At 44.5% G+C, this 26,778-nt stretch overlaps 3 protein-coding genes across 3 annotated transcripts in view; 2 read left to right on the top strand and 1 right to left on the bottom strand.

Annotated features, from left to right (window-relative positions):
* Positions 1–411: 411 nt before the first annotated feature.
* On the bottom strand, positions 412–3,586 carry LOC108648297. The gene is made up of 2 exons (XM_031891852.1): positions 2,714–3,586; positions 412–470 (listed from the first exon to the last, which is right to left on the bottom strand). Exons 1-2 carry the CDS (start codon positions 3,528–3,530, stop codon positions 412–414), a joined length of 876 nt encoding a protein of 291 aa, XP_031747712.1. The 5' UTR covers positions 3,531–3,586.
* Positions 3,587–8,355: 4,769 nt separating this feature from the next.
* LOC116406864 lies at positions 8,356–10,581 on the top strand. Its single transcript, XM_031891851.1, has 2 exons — positions 8,356–9,157; positions 10,545–10,581. The coding sequence occupies exons 1-2, from the start codon at positions 8,412–8,414 to the stop codon at positions 10,579–10,581; spliced, it is 783 nt and encodes a 260-aa protein (XP_031747711.1). The 5' UTR covers positions 8,356–8,411.
* A 7,286-nt stretch (positions 10,582–17,867) lies between these two features.
* Positions 17,868–26,778, top strand: part of LOC100491025 — a 35,493-nt gene continuing 26,582 nt past the window's right edge. Inside the window, exons 1-2 of the mRNA XM_031890871.1 lie at positions 17,868–18,445; positions 20,054–20,611. Of these exons, the coding sequence (XP_031746731.1) occupies positions 17,887–18,445; positions 20,054–20,611 (1,117 nt within the window). The 5' untranslated portion in view covers positions 17,868–17,886. The remainder of the gene's footprint in view (positions 18,446–20,053; positions 20,612–26,778) is intronic.

The following is a 26,778-nucleotide window of genomic DNA, read 5'->3' as shown; positions in this document are numbered from 1 at the left end:
GGCATATTTCCCTTATCACGTGACTGTTTGAGGGGTGTGAGTTCTGCAGTACAAGCTGCCTCCTGTACTTATCTATATGTGAGGCTGCTTTCTGAAGAGTATCAACACTGCAAGCAAAAATATTAGCTCCAGGATCTAGATATTTAAACTTGTTCACAAAAGCTTTTATCATTCGCTGTGTAACTTGATCTTCCTCTCTTCTGACATCCCTGCTATAATTATGGGTGACTTCAATATCCCCATTAACACCAACAGGTCACCTACCTCCAAGCTCCTTAATCTTACCTCCTCCTATGGGCTCAAACAATGGGTCTCAGAACCCACCCATCAGGATGGCCATACCCTTGATCTCATCTTTTCTCACCTCTGCTTTCTAACTAACCTTTTAAACTCTCCTTTCCCTCTCTCTGATCACATCTCCTTACACTCATGCTGTCTCTCGCACACCTCTCCTTCTCCTCCAAATCCTACTGCCAGATGCAAGAACCTTCATCACATTAATCTTCAATACTTTCATCAACTCTACAGCCTGTGCTCACCTCTATCTCTTCATTCACAGACCCTGAACTTGCTGCATCTTTTTACAACCACACAACTTTGCTCCCCTCTCCACACACCACCCACGCCATACCAACAGGCAACCCTGGCACACTAAGCCCACAAAACAACTCCAAAGGCAGTCCCACAGGCTTGATCGGCACTGGAGAAAAAACAACTGCAGGACTACTTATTTTGACCACTACAAAAATGCATTACACAACTACAGGGATGCTTTGCTCTCTGGAAAGCAGTCCTACTTCACTACTCTCATATCCGCACAATCGCACAATCCCAAACAGCTATTCAACACTTTCAACTCCCTTCTACGTCAACCCACCCAACCTACTGCTGCCTCCTCTATCACTTCTAAGGGCTTTGCTAGCTATTTCATAGATACAATTCCAAAAATTTGCATGGAAATATTCCATCAGCTGCTACTTTTCTTGCATCCTTTCCCATGCTTACAGAGGAGACTGTCTCTCTTCTCATATCTAAGGGCAGTGACACACGGAGAGATTGGTCGCGGCACGACAAATCTTCATTGTCGAGCCGTGATTTGCCTAAGTCGCCAGAAGTTTCCTCTCAAGGCAACTTCGCGACTTGGGAAAATCAAACTTGGAAAAGGCAGGCACTCCGGATTTTTTCAACAAAGTTGAGAAATGCAGCAACAAAAGTAGTTTACATTAAAAATGTATAAATTTTATTGGATCCATATGTAAAAACAAGAAGCCTTACGCGTTTCGTACCATGAGGTACTTAATCATAGGCTGGAAACATTATGCACAGTACACATTATTTAAAGACAAATTGACCAATAGAAAGGATCATACAATTAACCAATCAGACGAGTAGGTCTTATGGCTAGGGATCGGGAGTAAAAAGTCACAAATTCACATAAGGATGCAATACACATTATATATGTTGAATTAGATATAAGTACAAAGGCTAGAACAGTTCATACATAACAAGTAACATCATAGTCGAAGTTTAAACCATATGGTTGTCGAGTTTTTAAGAAAAAAATCCATTTGGTTTCTTTTCTAATTAGAATTGAAGAGATGTTACCCCCTCTAGGGTTGGGGATTACTCTATCCCTGTAACCTGTAGAAATGAAAGAGATCTATTAGAGCATTCTTGGAAATGTTTTGCTACAGTTGTATGACTATTTGTATTAGTGATGTTTAGCACATGTTCTCTTATCCTGTCTTTTAATTTTCTGCCAGTTTGACCGACATATTGCATCATACATTTGGTACAAGTGAGGAGATATATAACATTTCTAGTGTTACAATTAATAAAATGCTTTATCTGGTATTTTTTCAGAGTTGTAGATGAGATAAAACAATTCGTTTTGTGTATGTAATTACAGGTAATGCATTGTCTGGTTCCACATTTGAAGCACCCTTTTGTGGATAACCAAGTATCGGTGGTTATATCAGTGTGGATTAGACTGGGTGACAGTAGATTACTCAAAGTTTCAGTTTTTCGGGTGACAAATCTATGTCCATTATTGAGTATTTGCCTCAAAATAGGATCTGTTTTTAAGATAGATTATTATTAATAATCTTTTCTATCATATTTAATTGTGGACTGTAAGTTAAGATACAAGTCAAGGAAGCATTATCCTTTTTATGCACATTATTCTTATATTTAGATTTTTTTGAATCACAGGTTTTATATCTATCGAAAAGGCTGGATCTATCTACAGCGGCAGCCCTCTCGAAAGCTTTTATGATGTTCTTCTTTGGATAACCTCTATCAAGTAATCTATAATAAAGGTCAGTAGACTTGGACATGAATTCAGTTTCTTCAGAGCAAACACGTCTAATACGCAGAAATTGGCTATATGGAATATTGAGAATGGAATGCCTTGGATGACATGATGTAGCTTCTAAAAGTGTGTTAGCTGAACAATCCTTTCGATAAATAGTGCTGGTGACAGAATGGTTAAAAGTGCTTAATGTGATATCCAGAAAATTAATACTGGTGTGATGTATTTCAGAAGTGAATTGTAAATTATAATTATTGGTATTGATGTGTTTAATGAAGTCGTTAAATTGTTCATCCGTGCCAGACCAAATAATTATAATATCATCAATATAGCGTCCATAATATTGGATATTATCAGAAAAACGATTATTATCATTATATATGTGTAACTCCTCCCACCAACCTAAAAAGAGGTTCGCGTAGGAGGGTGCAAATTTGGCCCCCATGGCCGTGCCTCTACATTGTAGATAGTACTTTCTATCAAAATAGAAAAAATTATGGGTGAGGAGAAAATATATAGATTTTAGTAAAAAAGTGATGAGGTTAGAATCGTAAGTGCTATATTGGTTTAAATGAAATTCAATGGCCTGTAGGCCAAGGTCATGGGGAATGCATGAGTATAAGGAAGCGACATCAATTGAGGCCCATTTTAGATTAGGTGAATTCCATTGATAGTTATCAAGAGAGTGTAATAAGTGACCACTATCTCTAAGATAACTAGGTAGTCTTAGAACTAGGGGCTGTAGAAAATGATCTATAAATTCGCACAAATTTTCGCCAAGTGAACCAATACCTGCTATAATAGGGCGTCCTACTGGTGGTCTCTCTTTTTTATGTATTTTAGGCAAATGGTGAAAAATGGCTGATTTTGGTGTGTCATTTTTAATAAAGGCAATAAGTTTATCATCAATGATGTTAAAGCTTAATGCCTCTTGTAGCAAAGCATCAAGCTCTGAAGCATATATATTTAGGGGACTTTTTTCAAGAGGTAAGTATGTCTCTCTGTCTGAAAGTTGTCTATGGGCCTCAAAAACATAATCTGATTTATTAAGTATAACAATTTGACCTCCCTTGTCTGCTTTTCGAATAACTATATCATGGTCATTTTTCAAAGTATTAAGTGCCCTTTTTTCTTTCATTGTAAGATTATTCCTAGGTGGTAAATCACTTGTAGTTTCATGTAATAAAGATAGTTCAGTTTCTACATTTTTTTGAAACATGTTTACAATATTGTCTCTGAGATGTGTGGGGTAAAAAGTAGATTTAGATCTGAATCTACTTTGACTCAGAGAGGCTAACTCCGACTCTGCCTGATTCGGGGTCAGTCTCTCTGTTCAATTGTTCAAGTTGAAGAAGTACATTCATGTCCTTGAAGTTAGATATATTAGATTGTAAGAGAACAGGAGCAACTTGGTTGTCCTCGTTTTCTCCCTTTTCCAATGATGTTGTGTCATCATTGAAAAAGTGTTTTTTCAGTAAAAGTTTACGTACAAATCTGTTAACATCAGTAATGGTGTCAAATAAGTCAAAATTTTTTACAGGGCAAAACGTAAGACCTTTTTCCAAGATGCTTAGTTCATCGGAAGTAAAAGTTCTTGTTGAAAGGTTCAGTATCTTTTCTTCCTTCTGTCTCGTAGGCGATATCTTGATCGACTGTTGGGTTCCTCTTCCTCTCCAGATTCGCTTGAGTGGTGATTCGCTTTCCTTCTCCACTTGGACCAAAGACCTTGTTCGTTTTTTGTCGAGTAAGTGGTTTTGTATCGGATGTTTTCATCGAAGTTATCATCCTTGGCACGTGTATCTTTATTTCTCTGCAAAGAAAGAGGAGAGGAGGAGCAGCCACCAGAATCTGACTCACAAATGCTGTCATAGCTTTTAAAGTCTGTACTGGAGAAACTAACTTTTCTATCTCTGGATTTTTTAGGATGGATCTATGAGCAGCATCTGAATGACTATAGTTTTTTGTGGAAGACCTATGTTTTCTAGCGTTTACCTGAGACCAATTGTAAATAAAGTTTGTATCATCTTTCTTGTCTCTCTGAAATTTGCGTGTTTTATTATCCATTATATCTTTTTCTAATTTATCAATTTTGTTGGTCATGATGTCAAAGTGCTTATGATAATCAGAATGCTCAGTTAGGCTAACATGACCCACTTTATAATCAGAGATTTCTGTTTTCAAATGTTCATATATATATAACGTTTTTTCTCAACCAAAAGACTCATTAATCTAAGTGAACATTCAGAAAGTATAGTATTCCATTGTTCCATAAATTCAGAGTCAGATGATAAAGAAGTAGGAAATTTTTTGATTCTAAGACCTCTAGGGATCATATGTAATGATATATATTTTTCAAAAGTAGCTATTTCCCACCAGGAGCGTAACTCTTTTATAGATAATGTTTCTAATGTGTTGAAGTATTCACGTAAAGTTGGAGACATATCACAAGGTTCTTGTGAAAAATTTTTATCATTTTTGTTTTCTACTAGAATTATCCATAATTACAATGAAGGTCCACAAAAAAAAAAAAAAAAAATGATAAAGGAGACAAAGGAGAGATATACAGGCAGATAGATCAGAGAATGGGATATGTGGAAGCAAAAAACAATGTTAAAAACTAGCCTATGTATATGGGTACCTTATAGTCATAAAAATATGTAGAAACAAGTTGCTGCATATAAAATTTAGTGTATATGTACGGCAAACTAGATGGTCTTTTTGTATGTCTACGTATATATACAAGTGGCATAAATAAGTGGGCATAAAATACACGTAAGAGCTCCCCCTCTACTCTTTCGGTTAGTAAATGACTGTGCGTATATAACTCACCATATAATCACAGAGACTCAGGTGCCTAAGCCCTGAGTCTATCGTTTAAGGGGAGTCAAACAAAGGTCACGCTGTGTAGGAAAGCTCACCATTTATTCCATAAGACCCAGGCGTATAATACCCTGAGTCTAGCACATTGGGTTGTAGCCCTACGAATAATTTGGTGTGTTCAACCAAAAAACTTTAAAGCACAAATAAATCCTTATTTAGTACCGATGTGAACAAGTACGCACCCTTTAGGGGAGGAGACTCGGGTGCATGGCCCCGGGTCTAACACTTTAGGGGGAAAATCAACAAGTTGTAGAAAAAGTTTTTTGTGTACATATAGATAGTGGTACTATAATTCCCGCTCTTGTTGTATGCTCACCCCAAAGGCAAAGAGATCCGGGTGCTAAGCCCCGAATCTAACACTTATGGGAGGGGGAGTCCCTCAAGGATGAAAGCAAAAAGGGGGCTCCGTAAGTTGGTAACTCCAAAACCTCAGGAGAGCTTACCGCTTGTGTAAAGAGACTCGGGTGCAATGCCCCGAGTCTATCGATGTATATAAACCAAATGGTACAAATAGGTTCCTTCTTATGAAGTAGAAACAAAGAAAGCTCGCCGTGCAGTTTCTAAGACTCGGGTGCTTAGCCCCGAGTCTGGCGCTTCTGGAGACCGTCCTGGCCGTTCGTAGTGTAGCGTTAGTGTGTTTTCACACTCCTATATACCTGTATGTGTTCACTATAGAATTTTTTACAATACAAGATATTTATATTTTGACTTTGTTATTGGGCAAACGTTGATGGTAATCTATAAATATAAAGCTACAATATTTTTCATATACTGCATGACACGCTAACAAACATGGCGCTGTTAGCGTGCGTTCCATTGTGCCATTGCCAGCACGAGTAATGAGACCGAGTTCCAAGCCTCATTCCCGTGCCTGTGCTTCCTTAAATACACGTGACAGTGACGCCTTTGACGTCAGACGCCACTAACGCTACACTACGAACGGCCAGGACGGTCTCCAGAAGCGCCAGACTCGGGGCTAAGCACCCGAGTCTTAGAAACTGCACGGCGAGCTTTCTTTGTTTCTACTTCATAAGAAGGAACCTATTTGTACCATTTGGTTTATATACATCGATAGACTCGGGGCATTGCACCCGAGTCTCTTTACACAAGCGGTAAGCTCTCCTGAGGTTTTGGAGTTACCAACTTACGGAGCCCCCTTTTTGCTTTCATCCTTGAGGGACTCCCCCTCCCATAAGTGTTAGATTCGGGGCTTAGCACCCGGATCTCTTTGCCTTTGGGGTGAGCATACAACAAGAGCGGGAATTATAGTACCACTATCTATATGTACACAAAAAACTTTTTCTACAACTTGTTGATTTTCCCCCTAAAGTGTTAGACCCGGGGCCATGCACCCGAGTCTCCTCCCCTAAAGGGTGCGTACTTGTTCACATCGGTACTAAATAAGGATTTATTTGTGCTTTAAAGTTTTTTGGTTGAACACACCAAATTATTCGTAGGGCTACAACCCAATGTGCTAGACTCAGGGTATTATACGCCTGGGTCTTATGGAATAAATGGTGAGCTTTCCTACACAGCGTGACCTTTGTTTGACTCCCCTTAAACGATAGACTCAGGGCTTAGGCACCTGAGTCTCTGTGATTATATGGTGAGTTATATACGCACAGTCATTTACTAACCGAAAGAGTAGAGGGGGAGCTCTTACGTGTATTTTATGCCCACTTATTTATGCCACTTGTATATATACGTAGACATACAAAAAGACCATCTAGTTTGCCGTACATATACACTAAATTTTATATGCAGCAACTTGTTTCTACATATTTTTATGACTATAAGGTACCCATATACATAGGCTAGTTTTTAACATTGTTTTTTGCTTCCACATATCCCATTCTCTGATCTATCTGCCTGTATATCTCTCCTTTGTCTCCTTTATCATTTTTTTTTTTTTTTTTTTGTGGACCTTCATTGTAATTATGGATAATTCTAGTAGAAAACAAAAATGATAAAAATTTTTCACAAGAACCTTGTGATATGTCTCCAACTTTACGTGAATACTTCAACACATTAGAAACATTATCTATAAAAGAGTTACGCTCCTGGTGGGAAATAGCTACTTTTGAAAAATATATATCATTACATATGATCCCTAGAGGTCTTAGAATCAAAAAATTTCCTACTTCTTTATCATCTGACTCTGAATTTATGGAACAATGGAATACTATACTTTCTGAATGTTCACTTAGATTAATGAGTCTTTTGGTTGAGAAAAAACGTTATATATATATATGAACATTTGAAAACAGAAATCTCTGATTATAAAGTGGGTCATGTTAGCCTAACTGAGCATTCTGATTATCATAAGCACTTTGACATCATGACCAACAAAATTGATAAATTAGAAAAAGATATAATGGATAATAAAACACGCAAATTTCAGAGAGACAAGAAAGATGATACAAACTTTATTTACAATTGGTCTCAGGTAAACGCTAGAAAACATAGGTCTTCCACAAAAAACTATAGTCATTCAGATGCTGCTCATAGATCCATCCTAAAAAAATCCAGAGATAGAAAAGTTAGTTTCTCCAGTACAGACTTTAAAAGCTATGACAGCATTTGTGAGTCAGATTCTGGTGGCTGCTCCTCCTCTCCTCTTTCTTTGCAGAGAAATAAAGATACACGTGCCAAGGATGATAACTTCGATGAAAACATCCGATACAAAACCACTTACTCGACAAAAAACGAACAAGGTCTTTGGTCCAAGTGGAGAAGGAAAGCGAATCACCACTCAAGCGAATCTGGAGAGGAAGAGGAACCCAACAGTCGATCAAGATATCGCCTACGAGACAGAAGGAAGAAAAGATACTGAACCTTTCAACAAGAACTTTTACTTCCGATGAACTAAGCATCTTGGAAAAAGGTCTTACGTTTTGCCCTGTAAAAAATTTTGACTTATTTGACACCATTACTGATGTTAACAGATTTGTACGTAAACTTTTACTGAAAAAACACTTTTTCAATGATGACACAACATCATTGGAAAAGGGAGAAAACGAGGACAACCAAGTTGCTCCTGTTCTCTTACAATCTAATATATCTAACTTCAAGGACATGAATGTACTTCTTCAACTTGAACAATTGAACAGAGAGACTGACCCCGAATCAGGCAGAGTCGGAGTTAGCCTCTCTGAGTCAAAGTAGATTCAGATCTAAATCTACTTTTTACCCCACACATCTCAGAGACAATATTGTAAACATGTTTCAAAAAAATGTAGAAACTGAACTATCTTTATTACATGAAACTACAAGTGATTTACCACCTAGGAATAATCTTACAATGAAAGAAAAAAGGGCACTTAATACTTTGAAAAATGACCATGATATAGTTATTCGAAAAGCAGACAAGGGAGGTCAAATTGTTATACTTAATAAATCAGATTATGTTTTTGAGGCCCATAGACAACTTTCAGACAGAGAGACATACTTACCTCTTGAAAAAAGTCCCCTAAATATATATGCTTCAGAGCTTGATGCTTTGCTACAAGAGGCATTAAGCTTTAACATCATTGATGATAAACTTATTGCCTTTATTAAAAATGACACACCAAAATCAGCCATTTTTCACCATTTGCCTAAAATACATAAAAAAGAGAGACCACCAGTAGGACGCCCTATTATAGCAGGTATTGGTTCACTTGGCGAAAATTTGTGCGAATTTATAGATCATTTTCTACAGCCCCTAGTTCTAAGACTACCTAGTTATCTTAGAGATAGTGGTCACTTATTACACTCTCTTGATAACTATCAATGGAATTCACCTAATCTAAAATGGGCCTCAATTGATGTCGCTTCCTTATACTCATGCATTCCCCATGACCTTGGCCTACAGGCCATTGAATTTCATTTAAACCAATATAGCACTTACAATTCTAACCTCATCACTTTTTTACTAAAATCTATATATTTTCTCCTCACCCATAATTTTTTCTATTTTGATAGAAAGTACTATCTACAATGTAGAGGCACGGCCATGGGGGCCAAATTTGCACCCTCCTACGCGAACCTCTTTTTAGGTTGGTGGGAGGAGTTACACATATATAATGATAATAATCGTTTTTCTGATAATATCCAATATTATGGACGCTATATTGATGATATTATAATTATTTGGTCTGGCACGGATGAACAATTTAACGACTTCATTAAACACATCAATACCAATAATTATAATTTACAATTCACTTCTGAAATACATCACACCAGTATTAATTTTCTGGATATCACATTAAGCACTTTTAACCATTCGGTCACCAGCACTATTTATCGAAAGGATTGTTCAGCTAACACACTTTTAGAAGCTACATCATGTCATCCAAGGCATTCCATTCTCAATATTCCATATAGCCAATTTCTGCGTATTAGACGTGTTTGCTCTGAAGAAACTGAATTCATGTCCAAGTCTACTGACCTTTATTATAGATTACTTGATAGAGGTTATCCAAAGAAGAACATCATAAAAGCTTTCGAGAGGGCTGCCGCTGTAGATAGATCCAGCCTTTTCGATAGATATAAAACCTGTGATTCAAAAAAATCTAAATATAAGAATAATGTGCATAAAAAGGATAATGCTTCCTTGACTTGTATCTTAACTTACAGTCCACAATTAAATATGATAGAAAAGATTATTAATAATAATCTATCTTAAAAACAGATCCTATTTTGAGGCAAATACTCAATAATGGACATAGATTTGTCACCCGAAAAACTGAAACTTTGAGTAATCTACTGTCACCCAGTCTAATCCACACTGATATAACCACCGATACTTGGTTATCTACAAAAGGGTGCTTCAAATGTGGAACCAGACAATGCATTACCTGTAATTACATACACAAAACGAATTGTTTTATCTCATCTACAACTCTGAAAAAATACCAGATAAAGCATTTTATTAATTGTAACACTAGAAATGTTATATATCTCCTCACTTGTACCAAATGTATGATGCAATATGTCGGTCAAACTGGCAGAAAATTAAAAGACAGGATAAGAGAACATGTGCTAAACATCACTAATACAAATAGTCATACAACTGTAGCAAAACATTTCCAAGAATGCTCTAATAGATCTCTTTCATTTCTACAGGTTACAGGGATAGATAGAGTAATCCCCAACCCTAGAGGGGGTAACATCTCTTCAATTCTAATTAGAAAAGAAACCAAATGGATTTTTTTCTTAAAAACTCGACAACCATATGGTTTAAACTTCGACTATGATGTTACTTGTTATGTATGAACTGTTCTAGCCTTTGTACTTATATCTAATTCAACATATATAATGTGTATTGCATCCTTATGTGAATTTGTGACTTTTTACTCCCGATCCCTAGCCATAAGACCTACTCGTCTGATTGGTTAATTGTATGATCCTTTCTATTGGTCAATTTGTCTTTAAATAATGTGTACTGTGCATAATGTTTCCAGCCTATGATTAAGTACCTCATGGTGCGAAACGCGTAAGGCTTCTTGTTTTTACATATGGATCCAATAAAATTTATACATTTTTAATGTAAATTACTTTTGTTGCTGCATTTCTCAACTTTGTTTGAAAAAATCCGGAGTGCCTGCCTTTTCCAAGTTTGATTTTCCCATGATGGCTCCCTGTGCTGAGAGGTCTGGGGCATGAGCACCCGGACCCACCATAACTGTGGGTAAGAGTTATTCCCATACTCTACTTTGTGTGATTACCTTTTGTTTTGTTTTGGATTCATGGCAACCATATACGCCAAGGACTAAGCCAAGGCCAGCAGCCACCTGCGCCAAGGAGCACACCAAAACTGGCAGCCTCATAAACAATTGCCAGCATCCTATGAGCCTAAGTTCCTAACCAGGGCCAGTCTCCCTGAGAGCCAAAGGACAGAAAACAGGGCAAGTTGGCAAGCAAACTAAGGCTAAAACCGGGGTCAAATGAGCCACAAAACAGGACCAAAGGCCAAAACTGGCGTCAATCGCCAAGCAAGCCAAAGGCCAGAACTAGAGCCAACGGCCAAGCAAGCCAAAGGCCAAAGCAATGGGCAAGCAAGCCAAAAAGTCAAAACTGGAGCCAATGGCCAAGCAAGCTGAAGGCCAAAAACAGAGCCAAAAGGCCAATCAAGCCAAAAGGTTAAAACCTGAGCCAAAAGGCCAGAACCAGAGCCAAAGGCCAAGCAAGCCAAAGGCCAGAGCCAAGCGGCCAAGCAAGCCAAAGGCCAGAACCAGAGCCAAGCAAGCCAAAGGCCAGAACCAGAGCCAAGCAAGCCAAAGGCCAGAATCAGAGCCAATGGCCAAGCAAGCCAAAGACCAGAACAGGGCCAACGGTCACACCAGCCAAAGGCCAAAACCAATGGGTAAGTGAGCCAAAAGGTCAAAACTGGAGCCAATGGCCAAGCAAACTAAGGCCCAAAACAGAGCCAAAAGGCTGAAACCAGAGCCAAAGGCCTGAACCAATGGACAAGCAAGTCAAAGACTAAACTAATGTCCAAGCGAGCCAAAGGTCAAAACTGGAACCAATGGGCAAGCAAGCCAAAGGCCAAAATCAGATCCCACTGCCGAGCAAGCCAAAGGACAGAACTGGGAAAAATGGCCAAGCAAACCAGAAGACAGAACCAGCGGCCAAGTGAGCTAAAAGCCAGAATGGAAGAAGCAGCCAAGTGAGTCAAGGCCAGAACCAGGGCCAGCGACCAAGCAAAGAAAACTGCCAAACCAAGGACCAGTGGCCACTCAAGCCAACAAGGACCAGCAGGCAAGCAAGCCAGAGTCCAAAACAAGGACCAGCAGGCAAGCCTATAGCAAAAATTCTGCTGCCAGGGGTGAGAGGCAGTAGCAAAGCAAGCCAAAGGCCATAACCCGGAACCACAGCCAAGGGCAACAAAAGCCATAAACAGACCCAACAGCCAAGCAAGCCAAAGACCGTAATCTGGGCCAACAGGCACACAAGGCAAAGTCCATGACAAGGACAGGCAGCCAAGCAAGCCAAGGCTATAGCAGAAAGTCTGATGCCAGGGGTCAGAGGCAGTAGCCAGAGGCCATAAGCAGGAACTGCAGCCAAGTAAGGCAAAGGCCATAGACAGAACCAACGGCCAAGCAGGCCAAAAACCATAATCACGGCCAGGGTCAACAGGCACAGAAGGCAAAGCCCAAAACAAGGAACATCAGTCATGCAAGCCAGAGACATAGCAAAAAACTGGCTAACAGGGACCAAGAACAGCGGTCACGCTGACCAAAGGCCATAACCAGGACAACAACCAACAGGCACGTAAGCAAAGGTCATAGCCCAAGCCGGCAGTCATGCAAAATGACAGTCACATAGCAATCAAACATTTACTAATGTTGGCTCCTATCATGCTAGCAGACAGAAATAAACCTGTAAACACACCAGAAAGAAAAAGGAGTTGTTGAACTACAACTCTGTTCATACCTGGTAGGAAAAAACTGCCTTTTAAGCCAAAGACCCAACCAGGGCCTGCCGAAAGAAAATAAGCAGGAAAAGGTACAACATTGCCACAACAGAAACCCCAGTTAAACCAGGAAGCCCCTGATGAAATAAGAGCTGCTATACCTGCTGTGTCTGCACAATAGATTTGACTCACAAGGAATTCTACATATATGAAATATCAATAGCAAGGAGCCCAAGAAGCATACAAGCACCTAACAAGATAACACTGGCTTGTAGGTAAAGGCAAACTCCAGTCAGAACCCTGGAGAAAGACTGGTTATAAGGTGCAGACTCCCTGTGAGAAAAGGAGATACCATACTGCTACAGCAGTGCAACTCCCAGCCAGTCTGGAAACAGCAATAGCAAGGAGGCCTAGAAGCACACAAACACCTTACAGGATAAAATTGGCTTGTAGGCAAAATGCAAACTCCAGTCAGAACCCTGGAGAAAGGCTGGTTATAAGGTGCAGACTCCCTGTAAGAAAAGAAGACACCATACTGCTACAGCAGTGCAACTCCTAGAACAGTCTTGGAAGCACCTGGTGTAACTGAGCACCCATACGAGCACCCATACCTGCACCCATACCTGCTGTGTCTGCACAGAGGACTCAGGCTTACAGTAAAAACACTAAAGATATCAATAGCAAAGTGCCCTAAAGGAGCACTTACACCTTACCAGATAGCAGTGAGTAGTCAGCAGCATGGCAACTCCCACTAGCTTATCACTAGCCCATATCCATACCCATGGCCCTTTAGTCTGATATCAGTCTTCAAAGGCTCAAAACACCATAGGAAAAAGGAGACTCAATTGATCACAGGCAGGAATGTGGAAATATCCCCCCTGTATACTTTCCCACTAAGCAGCTGTTCGCATACTGTGCATACATGGGAATAGAGCAGGGGGGCTATTTTAGCACAAGGCTAGGACCATGGGTATGCCCACACCTGCATTTCTTCCCAATAGGTGACAGTTTGATTACTTTACTTATTGGGGCATCAGGTAAAATCTTCTCCATTACCTGGGAATCATCCCTCTATGTATACACAGAGGTAAAAAATAAATAAAATGACAAAAACAAAAGAAAAATCAAACTGTGAAATCACAAAATGGTGAGGAGGGAGATCCTACCTCCTGTTCAGTAGGACAAAAAATAACAGTGGTGAGGAGGAAGTCACATGGTCTTATAGGTAAGGGCTAATTTTGATTGGCTTTGGTATATAGGTCCTACCTCCTAGCTGTGGGGGCAATACTGCCCATGCGTACTGACATGGAAGGGACAAAGAAGAAAGACTGGTTATAAGGTGCAGACTCCCTGTGAGAAAAGGAGATACCATACTGCTACAGCAGTGCAACTCCCAGCCAGTCTGGGCACACCTGGTGTAATAATGAGTCCCCATACCTGCAGAGTCTGCATGGTAGACTCACAAAGAAAAGCTAACAATATGAAACAGCAATAGCAAGGAGGCCTAGAAGCACACAAACACCTTACAGGATAAAATTGGCTTGTAGGCAAAATGCAAACTCCAGTCAGAACCCTGGAGAAAGGCTGGTTATAAGGTGCAGACTCCCTGTAAGAAAAGGAGACACCATACTGCTACAGCAGTGCAACTCCTAGAATAGTCTTGGGAAGCACCTGGTGTAACTGAGCACCCATACCTGCACCCATACCTGCTGTGTCTGCACAGAGGACTCAGGCTTACAGTAAAAACACTAAAGATATCAATAGCAAAGTGCCCTAAAGGAGCACTTACACCTTACCAGATAGCAGTGAGTAGTCTGCAGCATGGCAACTCCCACAAGAACCCAGACAGCCTTCAGCTGAGGGACATAATTAGCTTGTTACTATGCAGGCCTCTCAGTGCCCTGAGCATTTCATACACACAGTGGAGACTGAAGGTTCATACTCACCAGATTCAGGCTTAGTTATCACTAGCCCATATCCATACCCATGGCCCTTTAGTCCGAAATGTCTTCAAAGGCTCAAAACACCATAGGAAAAAGGAGACTCAATTGATCACAGGCAGGAATGTGGAAATACCCACGCCTGTATACTTTCCCACTAAGCAGCTGTTTGCATACTGTGCATACATGGGAATAGAGCAGGGGGGCTATTTCCCACTAAGTGCCTGTTTGCATACTGTGCATACATGGGAATAGAGCAGGGGGCTATTTCCCACTAAGTGCCTGTTTGCATACTGTGCATACATGGGAATAGAGCAGGGGGGCTATTTCCCACTAAGTGCCTGTTTGCATACTGTGCATACATGGGAATAGAGCAGGGGGGCTATTTCCCACTAAGTGCCTGTTTGCATACTGTGCATACATGGGAATAGAGCAGGGGGGCTATTTCCCACTAAGTGCCTGTTTGCATACTGTGCATACATGGGAATAGAGCAGGGGGGCTATTTTAGCACAAGGCTAGGACCATGGGTATGCCCACACCTGCATTTCTTCCCAATAGGTGACAGTTTGATTACTTTACTTATTGGGGCATCAGGTAAAATCTTCTCCATTACCTGGGAATCATCCCTCTATGTATACACAGAGGTAAAAAATAAAATAAATAAAATGACAAAAACAAAAGAAAAATCAAACTGTGAAATCACAAAATGGTGAGGAGGGAGATCCTACCTCCTGTTCAGTAGGACAAAAAATAACAGTGGTGAGGAGGAAGTCACATGGTCTTATAGGTAAGGGCTAATTTTGATTGGCTTTGGTATATAAGTCCTACCTCCTAGCTGTGGGGGCAATACTGCCCATGCGTACGGACATGGAAGGGACGAAGAAGAAACAATTAGCCAGACTACTACTAGCCAGGCACCTGAACAACTTCAGCCCTAATGCAGCGATACAATCTGGCTACAATCGTGATGGCACAGTACTGGATCCATGTGCAAACACATAATTATACCCAGCTAATGCAGATACAGAACTCAGATCTTCTTCAACTCTGCCCTGACTGCTATAAACAGTGAAATGTTAGTGCATTACCTGGTGTAGCAGCAGCCATAACACAGAATTGGTGCAACTCTCTGGGAAGCTGAGGTAGAGTGTAGCTGATCACGTAATCACATTTACCTGAGGCTACTCAGGAATGCATCTAATTAGCCAGTTCTTAGTAGTAACTACACCACAGTGCCCTAGTAACCATAACACAATGCGGGCAGCTGAAAGGAGTTGACACATTACCCCGTGTAGCAGCAAGTAGCCATAACATAGGACTGCTGCAATCTCTCAGGTAGAGTGGAGCTTAACACATAATCACATTTACCTGAGGCTGCTCAGGAATGCATTTCATTAGGCAGTTCCCAAGGTTACTACATGGCTCTGCCCTAGCAACTGTAACACAATCCAGAGCAACTGAAAGGTTCAATGAATCACCCAATCTGTCTGCAAGTAACCATAATATCACTAGCTACATTCAGTTAAAGCTGCCCAGGTATGTAACAACTAGCAGGCAAACTAACCCATCTGTAGCACATCATGCCAGTGCAATGTTTAAAGACAGTGGGGTGTCAGGCCCCTTTTTTTAAATACCTCTTAATACACAACCTTAGGAAAGGCTTTGTGGGGGAGGCAGTTGGCTTCGAACTCTGGCTCCATTCAAAAAAAAAAAATCGCTCTACACAGTAAAACAAAAAGGAATATGGAGATCACCAGACTACTAACTAAATGTTGAGGACTGCTAACTTCCACCTCCCTCGCCCATCCGCAAAAATATTAAGTGTGCCAGCAGACACTCATGGCCTGGGGGGCATACAGATGGGGGGACTAGCACTTGCCATTGGATGCCATTATGACAAACCAGAAAGGCACATGGGATCAAGTATACCAAACAGTATTGTTCCACTGTATCAAGCAGAACAGGACAGAAGATCCCAGGATAGGAGGTAGGGGGAAAAGATCTCACGGATCAAAAAGCCCCAGTCCCTAGGTGCCATTTCCGGTCACCTAATGCTCACCTAGGCTAAAAAGCAAAAATGTTGCTTCCAATGGAGCAAGGAAAGCAGAAGGGGAAAAAAAAGATGCCATAGAGGGGGTGAGGGTGGCTTTTAAAGCTTTGGGGAGGATCCTTCTGATGGGGCATGGGGCGGGGATATCCCAGATCAGGGAAATGTACTTTCCAACCCAGTGCCAGTAGGGGGAGCCATGTTCCAGGGATGGGCAGAAGGTTACAGGATTTGGGTATAAAGAGCCCATTGAACTGCAATGAGTAATGCAAATAGATTGTCAGTTCCAGGGGCACATGGGAAAGGGAGAGAGGGAAATGGGCTTATGTGGATGAAGGGTTAGACGTGCGTAGGGTCTGAGTGACTGCAGTGAGTTTAATGCAAATAGATTGTCAGTTCCAGGGGCACATGGGAAAGGGAGAGAGGGAAATGGGCTTATGTGGATGAAGGGTTAGACGTGCGTAGGGTCTGAGTGACTGCAGAAGGCAAGTGCCTGTGTGTAGGAACCTGAGGGAACGTATGGGGGGAGAGTGGAGCTCCAGCCTATAGATCTGTGAGCCTTTCCTAGAACGTGTCTGATGCCCATACTGGCAATGAGAGGGTTATTATCAGGGATAGGGTATAGGGTGTAACTCTCCCACATACAGTATCTCATACACCTTCCCTCACACTATAATTGCACCAATTGTTTGCTCAGGCAATGAGCCCCATGGGGCGGGGTCTATAAGATGCCTATTAACCCTTACACTTGCTGGACAAGATTATCTGATCCTTTAGGGGTGCTGCTGCCATGAGGTGAGCTGGGGACCTGGCCTCGGGTGGCAGTGCCATGCAAGTTACTGGGGCAGCAAAAAGCCACGGCTGGTAACTTTAGGAGCTGAAATTATGGTTTTTAAATGAACAAAAAACAGAGGTAAGGGTGCCCTGGGTTGAAAAACAAGTGAGCGAGGGATGACATAAACTAGGCCCCTCGGGGTGACACTGAGCCCTGAAATGCCCTTGGCTCCTCCCCCACCAGCAGGTAAATGCCCTGGGTTTGCAGGAGTGAGACCTGTTCTAGGCGAGAGTGTCAGGAAAGGGTTACAGCGCCCAGTAAAGTGCTGAAAGCTGCACTGATTATTACCTTGGCCTGTAAATGTATTACCTGTGTGTTTTATTACTGAGCCCCGGGATGTGTATGAGCAGCGGGAAACTCCCAAACCAAATACATGGGCCGGGCGTTCCTTACTGGGCTGGGACACCATATACCCCCCCCCAGGGGCTCTAGGAGGAAAAAGGGAGACTCAGCTTCATTTCCTGATTCCAGTGATGGCGGCTGCTGGGCTGAGAGAGGAGCTGAGCTGCCCCCTGTGCTGGGAGATCTACACCGACCCTGTAACCCTGCCCTGTGGCCATAACTACTGCCTGCGCTGTATTGGGAGACATTGGGAACGGCAGAGGGATATAGAGGAAGATCTATTCTGCCCTGTATGTATCCGGAGATATGGGAAACAGCCTGAACTGAACAGGAACCTGACTCTGTGTAACGTAGCAGAACTATTCCTCCCTACTGACCCACAGCATGGCGACATATGGATCCCCTGCACTTACTGTGCCCCCCCTGTGCCCGCGGCTAAATCCTGCCTGCTGTGTGAGGCCTCTCTGTGTGCCACCCATGTGCAGGAACATAGCCGGGCAGCAGAACATGTATTAACTGTGCCAACGGCTTTGTTTGGGGACAGAAAATGCTCCGCACATGGGGAACTGCTGAGATATCGCTGCACTGAGGATGGGGCCCGTGTCTGTGTGTCCTGCTGCCTGGCTGGGGGGCACCGGGGCCACAGGGTGGAGCTACTGAATGAGGATAATATTGAGAAATATATTCTAGGTAAGCCAATCCCAGAGAGAAAGGGTTTCTTGCAGGCAGGCTGCTGTAGTTCTATTGGTACAGCAGGGAGTGAGAGGCGGTACAGTTACACACACTTACAATCTAAGGTCCCTATCCCATTCCCATCAGTCCCTGCCCCAGTGAGCTTACAATCTAATGTCCCTATCCCATTCCCATCAGTCCCTGCCCCAGTGAGCTTACAATCTAAGGTCCCTATCCCATTCCCATCAGTCCCTGACCCAGTGAGCTTACAATCTAAGGTCCCTATCCCATTCCCATCAGTCCCTGCCCCAGTGAGCTTACAATCTAATGTCCCTATCCCATTCCCATCAGTCCCTGCCCCAGTGAGCTTACAATCTAAGGTCCCTATCACATTCCCATCAGCCCCTGCCCCAGTGAGCTTACAATCTAAGGTCCCTATCACATTCCCATCAGTCCCTGCCCCAGTGAGCTTACAATCTAAGGTCCCTATCCCATTCCCATCAGTCCCTGACCCAGTGAGCTTACAATCTAAGGTCCCTATCACATTCCCATCAGTCCCTGCCCCAGTGAGCTTACAATCTAAGGTCCCTATCCCATTCCCATCAGCCCCTGTCCCAGTGAGCTTACAATCTAAGGTCCCTATCCCATTCCCATCAGTCCCTGCCCCAGTGAGCTTACAATCTAAGGGCCCTATCCCATTCCCATTAGTCCCTGCCCCAGTGAGCTTACAATCTAAGGGCCCTATCATAGTCACACACACTAGGGACAGTTTAATGCGGGGCCTATTACTCTCCCTGTATGAGGAAACAGAAATGTAATACTAATCTCCCCCCCCCCGTAGCATTACACCCCTCACTATTGGCTGAAGCGCCTGTAGCCCTGTCTCTCACTGGGTTGGACCTGTGTCCCTAAAGATCTCTCACAGCCCCAGCCCTTCTGTACATGTATAGGAACCATCTCCAGTCCCAGCTATAATATCCCAGCACTTCAATACAGCAGCTGGTATAACATATATATATCCCACAATGCAATGCTACCTTGTACCCCGGCTGGGCTGTACAGCATTGCTATAATGGCACTGGCACCCCCAGAAACACTGTGCCCCCAGGGCAGAGAATGACTTGTAATGAGAAGGGAAAGTGCAGGAAATACACAAGATATGGAATCATTACAGGTACCAGAAATGCCCGTGTTTATGGCCCTCTCTGCCCCACCCTAACATGCCCTTATAAGGCAATAATACGTGTTAATTAGCCCAGAACATTCCAGAATTACATATATATATATATATAGTAGTTTAAGTTGAAAAAAGATGTGTCTATCAAGTTCAAGCTGTTGTGGTTTGTGAGACAGGAGCAGATAAGTGACAGCAGATCTTAACTCTCTCAGGGCTGGAGTAGAACTGCCCCCTGTAATAAAAAGACTGTGACAATAGGAAAGGGAATATATTAATGGGCAGTGATTACAGGAGCCCGTGGGCAGGGTTAGGGAATCCCCGTGCCATTCAGTTAGGGAATGAGGGTTCCTGTGGAAATGTAAGGAAGCTAAAGAAACAAGGGGAAGGTAAAGCTCATCCAACTCAGGGACTCAAATCAACTTTGGTTTTATTCTCTCTCTTTGTTGTAGAGATGGTGGCCGCTAGGCTGGGATCTGAGCTGACCTGCCCCCTGTGCGAGGATATTTATAAATTCCCTGTAACCCTGCCCTGTGGCCATAACTTCTGCCTGCGCTGTATTGGGGGAAGATGGCACTGGCAGGAGGGGATAAGGGTGGAAAGTTCCTGCCCTGAATGCAGAGAGACATATAGGAGACGCCCGGAACTGAACAGGAACCTTCATGATATAGTAAAGAGTTTCCTCCCTGCTCTGATCCCCTGCACTTACTGTGCCCCCCCTGTGCCCGCGGCTCAATCCTGCCTGACCTGTGAGGCCTCTCTGTGTGCCAGACATGTGAGCGAGCACGGCCGGTCACACAAACTGATAGACTCCATCACTTTATTCAGAGATAATGTTTGTTCCACTCACCAGAAGCCCCTGGGGTATTACTGCCGGGGGGAGGAAGCCTGTCTGTGTGAGGATTGTGTCCCAGAACACGGAGGGCACAGGGTGGAGAAGCTGGATGAGAAAACTGTGCAAACCCTAAAACGAATGCAGGAGAGTAAAGAAAAACAAAGATTCCTTGAAGGTAAATAGGAACAAACATTGGGGTACAAAGTGTGATTTAGGGGAGGGAATAAAACCAGAGCAAGAGAAGAGCATGGGGGGGCAAATACAAATGAAATAACAATGAGTGTGTAACACTGAACAAACATACATTTTGCTTCCTGCAGGGCAGAACCAGCAGCGGAACTAGGGGCAGGTGGGCAGAAGGGGCAAGTGTCATTCTCACAACATTGAATGGCAGTTTCTCACACAGGCTGTCAGCTTTACTTGCCCTTGGCCCTTAAGGTAGACTCACCTGGCACTGGATCCATCACCTGCTTTCCAGTGGGGTCGGACACACACAATACAGATTCCTGCTCCCCACTGACAACTTGTTAGAAACATTTTGGGAATCCCACCACCCATCAGAGCCAGAGCCCTCACAAACCTTTCCTCTCCCTCCTACCCAGGGGTTTGCCCTCACACACAGCCACACGGGCTTAACTTCCCCTTTAACTTCAATACCACATTCAGAGGCTTTGCTGCCAGCAAAATACTCCCTCTCTGTTTTACAGGCAGTTTGTGCCTTTATGTCCCACTCAGGCACCTTTTCCTTCAGCGTCTCCTCTCGCTCTCTGTCAGCAACAGTATCACTCACATCCGAACACTCAGTCCCGTTTCACTCAATACCCGACACTCAGTCCCGTTTCACTCAATACCCGACACTCAGTCCCGTTTCACTCAATACCCGACACTCAGTCCCGTTTCACTCAATACCCGACACTTAGTCCCGTTTCACTCACATCCGAACACTCAGTCCCATTTCACTCAATACCGACACTCAGTCCCGTTTCACTCAATACCGACACTCAGCCCCGTTTCACTCAATACCGACACTCAGCCCCGTTTCACTCAATACCGACACTCAGCCCCGTTTCACTCAATACCGACACTCAGCCCCGTTTCACTCAATACCGACACTCAGCCCCGTTTCACTCAATACCGACACTCAGCCCCGTTTCACTCAATACCGACACTCAGCCCCGTTTCACTCAATACCGACACTCAGCCCCGTTTCACTCAATACCGACACTCAGCCCCGTTTCACTCAATACCGACACTCAGCCCCGTTTCACTCAATACCGACACTCAGCCCCGTTTCACTCAATACCCGACACTCAGTCCCGTTTCACTCAATACCCGACACTCAGTCCCGTTTCACTCAATACCCAACACTCAGTCCCGTTTCACTCATTACCCGACACTCAGTCCCGTTTCACTCAATACCCGACACTCAGTCCCGTTTCACTCAATACCCGACACTCAGTCCCGTTTCACTCAATACCCGACACTCAGTCCCGTTTCACTCAATACCCGACACTCAGTCCCGTTTCACTCAATACCCGACACTCAGTCCCGTTTCACTCAATACCCGACACTCAGTCCCGTTTCACGCAATACCCGACACTCAGTCCCATATTACTCAATACCCGACACTCAGTCCCGTATTACTCAATTCCCGACACTGGTACCTGGACACCAGGTACCTGGTCGTTCGCCTAAGGTAGGCGCGTGCCCGATCGCGAGGGCACCTTCCGACGGTCGCGCGCGCTCCGTCGCTCGCGCACGTATTGACGCCAGCGTGCGTCGTGACGCCCGCGCGCGCATTAACGCCGGCGCGCGTCTTGACGCTGGAGCGCGTCATGACGCCGGCGCGCGTCATGACGCCGGCGCGCGTCTTGACGCCGGCGCAGGCGCATTGCGCTCAAAAGGACGCCAAAGGCCTACCAGCATTGTGAAGTGATCGTTTCCTTGTGAAAGACGCCAAGCTTGTTTCCTGTGATTGCCTATTTGATTCTCTGACCCGGCCTGACTCTCGATCTTGAAAACTTGCTGCCTGTACCGACTTCCCGCCTGTCCGACCTCGCTTTTGCCTGCCGATTTTGCTCTGACATTCCGGTTCGGCACTCCTGCCACTCCTCCACTTGGTTCAAGTCCTGTTTCATCCTCAGTGGCTGTGATCCTTAGTGGGAGGTGTAGGAGAGGTCCTTCCTCTACGAGTTCTTCCAGTGACGCGCCCGGCTTGTCCTGACAGTGCCATACTCTGCCTGCCCTATGCTGCCTGTGTGTGCCATACTCTGCCTGCCCTATGCTGCCTGTGTGTGCCATACTCTGCCTGCCCTATGCTGCCTGTGTGTGCCAACTGTAACTTGCATCAGTTGCACAAACATCAGCATTCACACTGGCAACATGTTGTTCTGTTTTAACAGACTCACAGCAGTTCACACTCACTGCATCACTCTCACCTGCTTGGGGCACACATTGGGGGGTCACCCCCATACCTCAGGCATCACAGCCTCACACTTGCTTGTTGCACACAGTAAATTAGCATTATTAGACTCATCAAGTCCTTTCCCAGTCAGTGGCCTTCCTAGCCCACCCAGCCAGTCTCCAGGCTCATAGCCCACCCAGCCAGTCTCCGGGCCCATAGCCCACCCAGCCAGTCTCTGGGCCCATAGCCCACCCAGCCAGTCTCTGGGCCCATAGCCCACCCAGCCAGTCTCCGTCCCATAGCCCGGCAGTGTCTCTGAATTTAACACAGTCCCATGTTTAAACTCAGTCTTTACATGGTTAAAGACAGTCCCACTATTTCCAGCTCCCTTTTCCCCCCAAGCACAATCTTACCAGGCACCTCTGGGACTTTCAGCGCTTGCACCAGGGCTCACTGGACCTGTAGAACCTCTGCTGCAGGACTGCACACTCTGTGACTCCATCACTGCACATGACTTTCTCTGTTTGGCCTTCTCCCCTCTGGCCGCATTACCATTGGACAGGATGGGACACACTCACCAACTCTGTATGTGGCATCTCCAGCATGGCTCTTCCATCTGGCTTGCACCATTCTGATTCATCTGTCACATTTTCATCTGCTATGCCTCCTGTCTGGAGTCTCCCTCTCTGAAGACTTTGTAGGAGTAGGGAAGGCTCCTAGCAACCACACCCAGCAACAAGTTCAGCTACCGGCCTTTCCTTCTGCAGTTGTTGCTGAAACTTTGTGTAACACCTATTTCAGCTCAATAGCTGCTTTCCCGGACTAGTACCAGTAGAACATGGGTTACACTGTACTCTCTTACCCAGAATGGGCCTTCGCTAAGTGGAAGAGGAAGGTGAGGGTGTTGTGCAACTACACCTCTCTTGCTGCTATGCAGAAAAATGAAACCAGAGGGCGCCAGAGGTTCTTGCAAATAACAAAATGATAAGTGTTTATTGAACATCCACAGGGTTTACTTACAATACAGCTTCAGAGGCCATTGGTACATGCAACACATACCGAGTGTATATTCAGACTCACACTCTCCTGCTGGCAGACTGGCAGGAATCTCCCTTCACCTCTGCGACACACCCTGTAGTGGATCCCTCAGGGAATTCTCTATCCTGATTCCCTATTCACTTGGATCCCTACACTACAGGCAATGTGGCCTGGGAGAGCTATCTCCAGAAAAACTGCAAATCCTATGCAGGAGCTCATGCTGCTCATTCTATCTCAGCCCTAACTGCCTTACACTCCTAGAGCGGTACTGGTACGGGGGCCCATCCCTAACTGCCTTACACCCCTAGAGTGGTACTGGTACGGGGGCCCAGCCCTAACTGCCTTACACTCCTAGAGCGGTACTGGTACGGGGGCCCATCCCTAACTGCCTTACACCCCTAGAGTGGTACTGGTACTGGGGCCCATCCCTAACTGCCTTACACCCCTAGAGTGTACTATAAAGGGAGCTACACCTGCCACTATCTAATGCCTCATTCATGGGGCCCTGTTCCCCGACTTCACTGGGCCTGGGCCCATGCCCTGGGCTCTCAGCACACATCCCCCTTGTCCCTAAGGTGGAAGCAAACAACAGGAAGGTGCCACTCCTCTCCCAACACTATACCAAAGTCAGGCAGGATGTGGTCACTATACCTTCTAACCAATAGCACACATGTTAATGAACTCACTTAGATACATTCCCTTCTGCCCAGCAACTAAGGGAACTGAACCTGTAGGGATTTAAAGCCATAGGGACCATTTAACCCTATGGGTCCCTACATTCACCCCTGGGAAAAACCCATTTCGTCCCGACAATGGGGTACAATATCAAACACATCACATTACCCACAGAATACCAAAGCACCTGTAACACCTATTTCAGCTCAATAGCTGCTTTCCCGGACTAGTACCAGTAGAACATGGGTTACACTGTACTCTCTTACCCAGAATGGGCCTTCGCTAAGTGGAAGAGGAAGGTGAGGGTGTTGTGCAACTACACCTCTCTTGCTGCTATGCAGAAAAATGAAACCAGAGGGCGCCAGAGGTTCTTGCAAATAACAAAGTAATAAGTATTTATTGAACATCCACAGGGTTTACTCACAATACAGCTTCAGAGGCCATTGGTACATGCAACATATACCGAGTGTATATTCAGACTCACACTCTCCTGCGGGCAGACTGGCAGGAATCTCCCTTCACCTCTGCGACACACCCTGTAGTGGATCCCTCAGGGAATTCTCTATCCTGATTCCCTATTCACTTGGATCCCTACACTACAGGCAATGTGGCCTGGGAGAACTATCTCCAGAAAAACTGCAAATCCTATGCAGGAGCTCATGCTGCTCATTCTAGCTCAGCCCTAACTGCCTTACACTCCTAGAGGGTACTATAAAGGGAGCTACACCTGCCACTATCTAATGCCTCATTCACGGGGCCCTGTTCCCCGACTTCACTGGGCCTGGGCCCATGCCCTGGGCTCTCAGCACACATCCACCTTGTCCCTAAGGTGGAAGCAAACAACAGGAAGGTGCCACTCCTCTCCCAACACTATACCAAAGTCAGGCAGGATGTGGTCACTATACCTTCTAACCAATAGCACACATGTTAATGAACTCACTTAGATACATTCCCTTCTGCCCAGCAACTAAGGGAACTGAACCTGTAGGGATTTAAAGCCATAGGGGCCATTTAACCCTATGGGTCCCTACATTCACCCCTGGGAAAAACCCATTTCGTCCCGACAATGGGGTACAATATCAAACACATCACATTACCCACAGAATACCATAGCACCATATGACATCCTCTTCTGGTAGTCTCTCCAGAGCACTACCGGGTAACAATGGTCACTGAAAAACAAGCAAAGCATTTCAAACATTGCAACATATCAACAGTGCAATCAATAACATTGGAGCAGAATGGGGTACCAGGCCTCCCCCTATTCCAGTCCCTTTAACACCACTGACAGTCCTTCCAGAGCAGAAATCAGGGCAGACTTCAGTTCAGAGTCTTTGCTTTTTCCAACGGCTTGGAAGGGTCCCACCCAGCAGGGCATTTGGCAACGAGAGCATTTAGCAGCAAAATCACGCAGCTCCCTGGTGACCTCCGCATTGCACTTCCCACAGCAAGGAACCATGACCCTCCTGCCTTCACTGTCAGACTTCTGTATAAATGTGCCTCGCCAGACATACCGCTTGCCACTATCAGGCTTTGTTCCAAACGTGCCACGCCAGATGTATCTCTGGCCATTTTCAGTCACCGGCACTTCCCCTGTGGCACCACCGGAAACTCCAGCCGGAGTGTACTTTTCCTCCCAGCCATACCAGCGGGCATCTGCCATTCTGCGCAGGTATGGGCTTACGGCCTTCCAATGCACACAGAGTCACTGGAAAGATACTCTCACAGTCCCACAGCAATATGCGGGTACAGAAACAGAATGCAGCAGTCTCTCCTCAGCAAGGATTAGAGATAATGCGCACACCCAGGTACAGAGCAATCACCAGACATCCGTCTTCCTCTATTGCTTTCCTCAAAATGGCGGCGATGACCTCACATCGGGGATCCTCCCTGGTCAACTCGCGCCAAAACTATTCACTCGCGCCAAAACATATGCACGCGAGACTTAAATGACAGGCAGTAACTGCAGCCAATGGGAGTAACGGAAAAGAACCTCAGAACCCGAACCCACGGCCAATTACTTTGCGCCTTTCACGAAGTGACCAAGCAGCTTTCTCTCCTGCATCCAGCAGTGCCTGCGCTTGTCACAAAAAAATTAAAGAAACATGCACTAGCAGCTTAACCTTCGAGCCCCACGCCTTTTGGGCGCCAAATGTAACACCTATTTCAGCTCAATAGCTGCTTTCCCGGACTAGTACCAGTAGAACATGGGTTACACTGTACTC

The sequence above is a fragment of the Xenopus tropicalis genome, chromosome 8 (genome assembly GCF_000004195.4).
Source record: "Xenopus tropicalis strain Nigerian chromosome 8, UCB_Xtro_10.0, whole genome shotgun sequence".
Taxonomy (NCBI): Eukaryota; Metazoa; Chordata; class Amphibia; order Anura; family Pipidae; genus Xenopus; species Xenopus tropicalis.
This window is presented reverse-complemented; position numbering and strand designations above follow the sequence as displayed.

Bases quoted from the DNA above. Each gene is read 5' to 3' on its own strand.
- LOC116406864 (XM_031891851.1), top strand. From the start codon at position 8,412: ATGTTTCAAAAAAATGTAGAAACTGAACTATCTTTATTACATGAAACT. The intron at 9,158-10,544 runs GTACTATCTACA...CCCGATCCCTAG, and splicing joins TTTTTCTATTTTGATAGAAA to CCATAAGACCTACTCGTCTG.
- LOC108648297 (XM_031891852.1), bottom strand. From the start codon at position 3,530: ATGTTTCAAAAAAATGTAGAAACTGAACTATCTTTATTACATGAAACT. The intron at 471-2,713 runs GTTGGTGGGAGG...TGCATCTGGCAG, and splicing joins CTACGCGAACCTCTTTTTAG to TAGGATTTGGAGGAGAAGGA.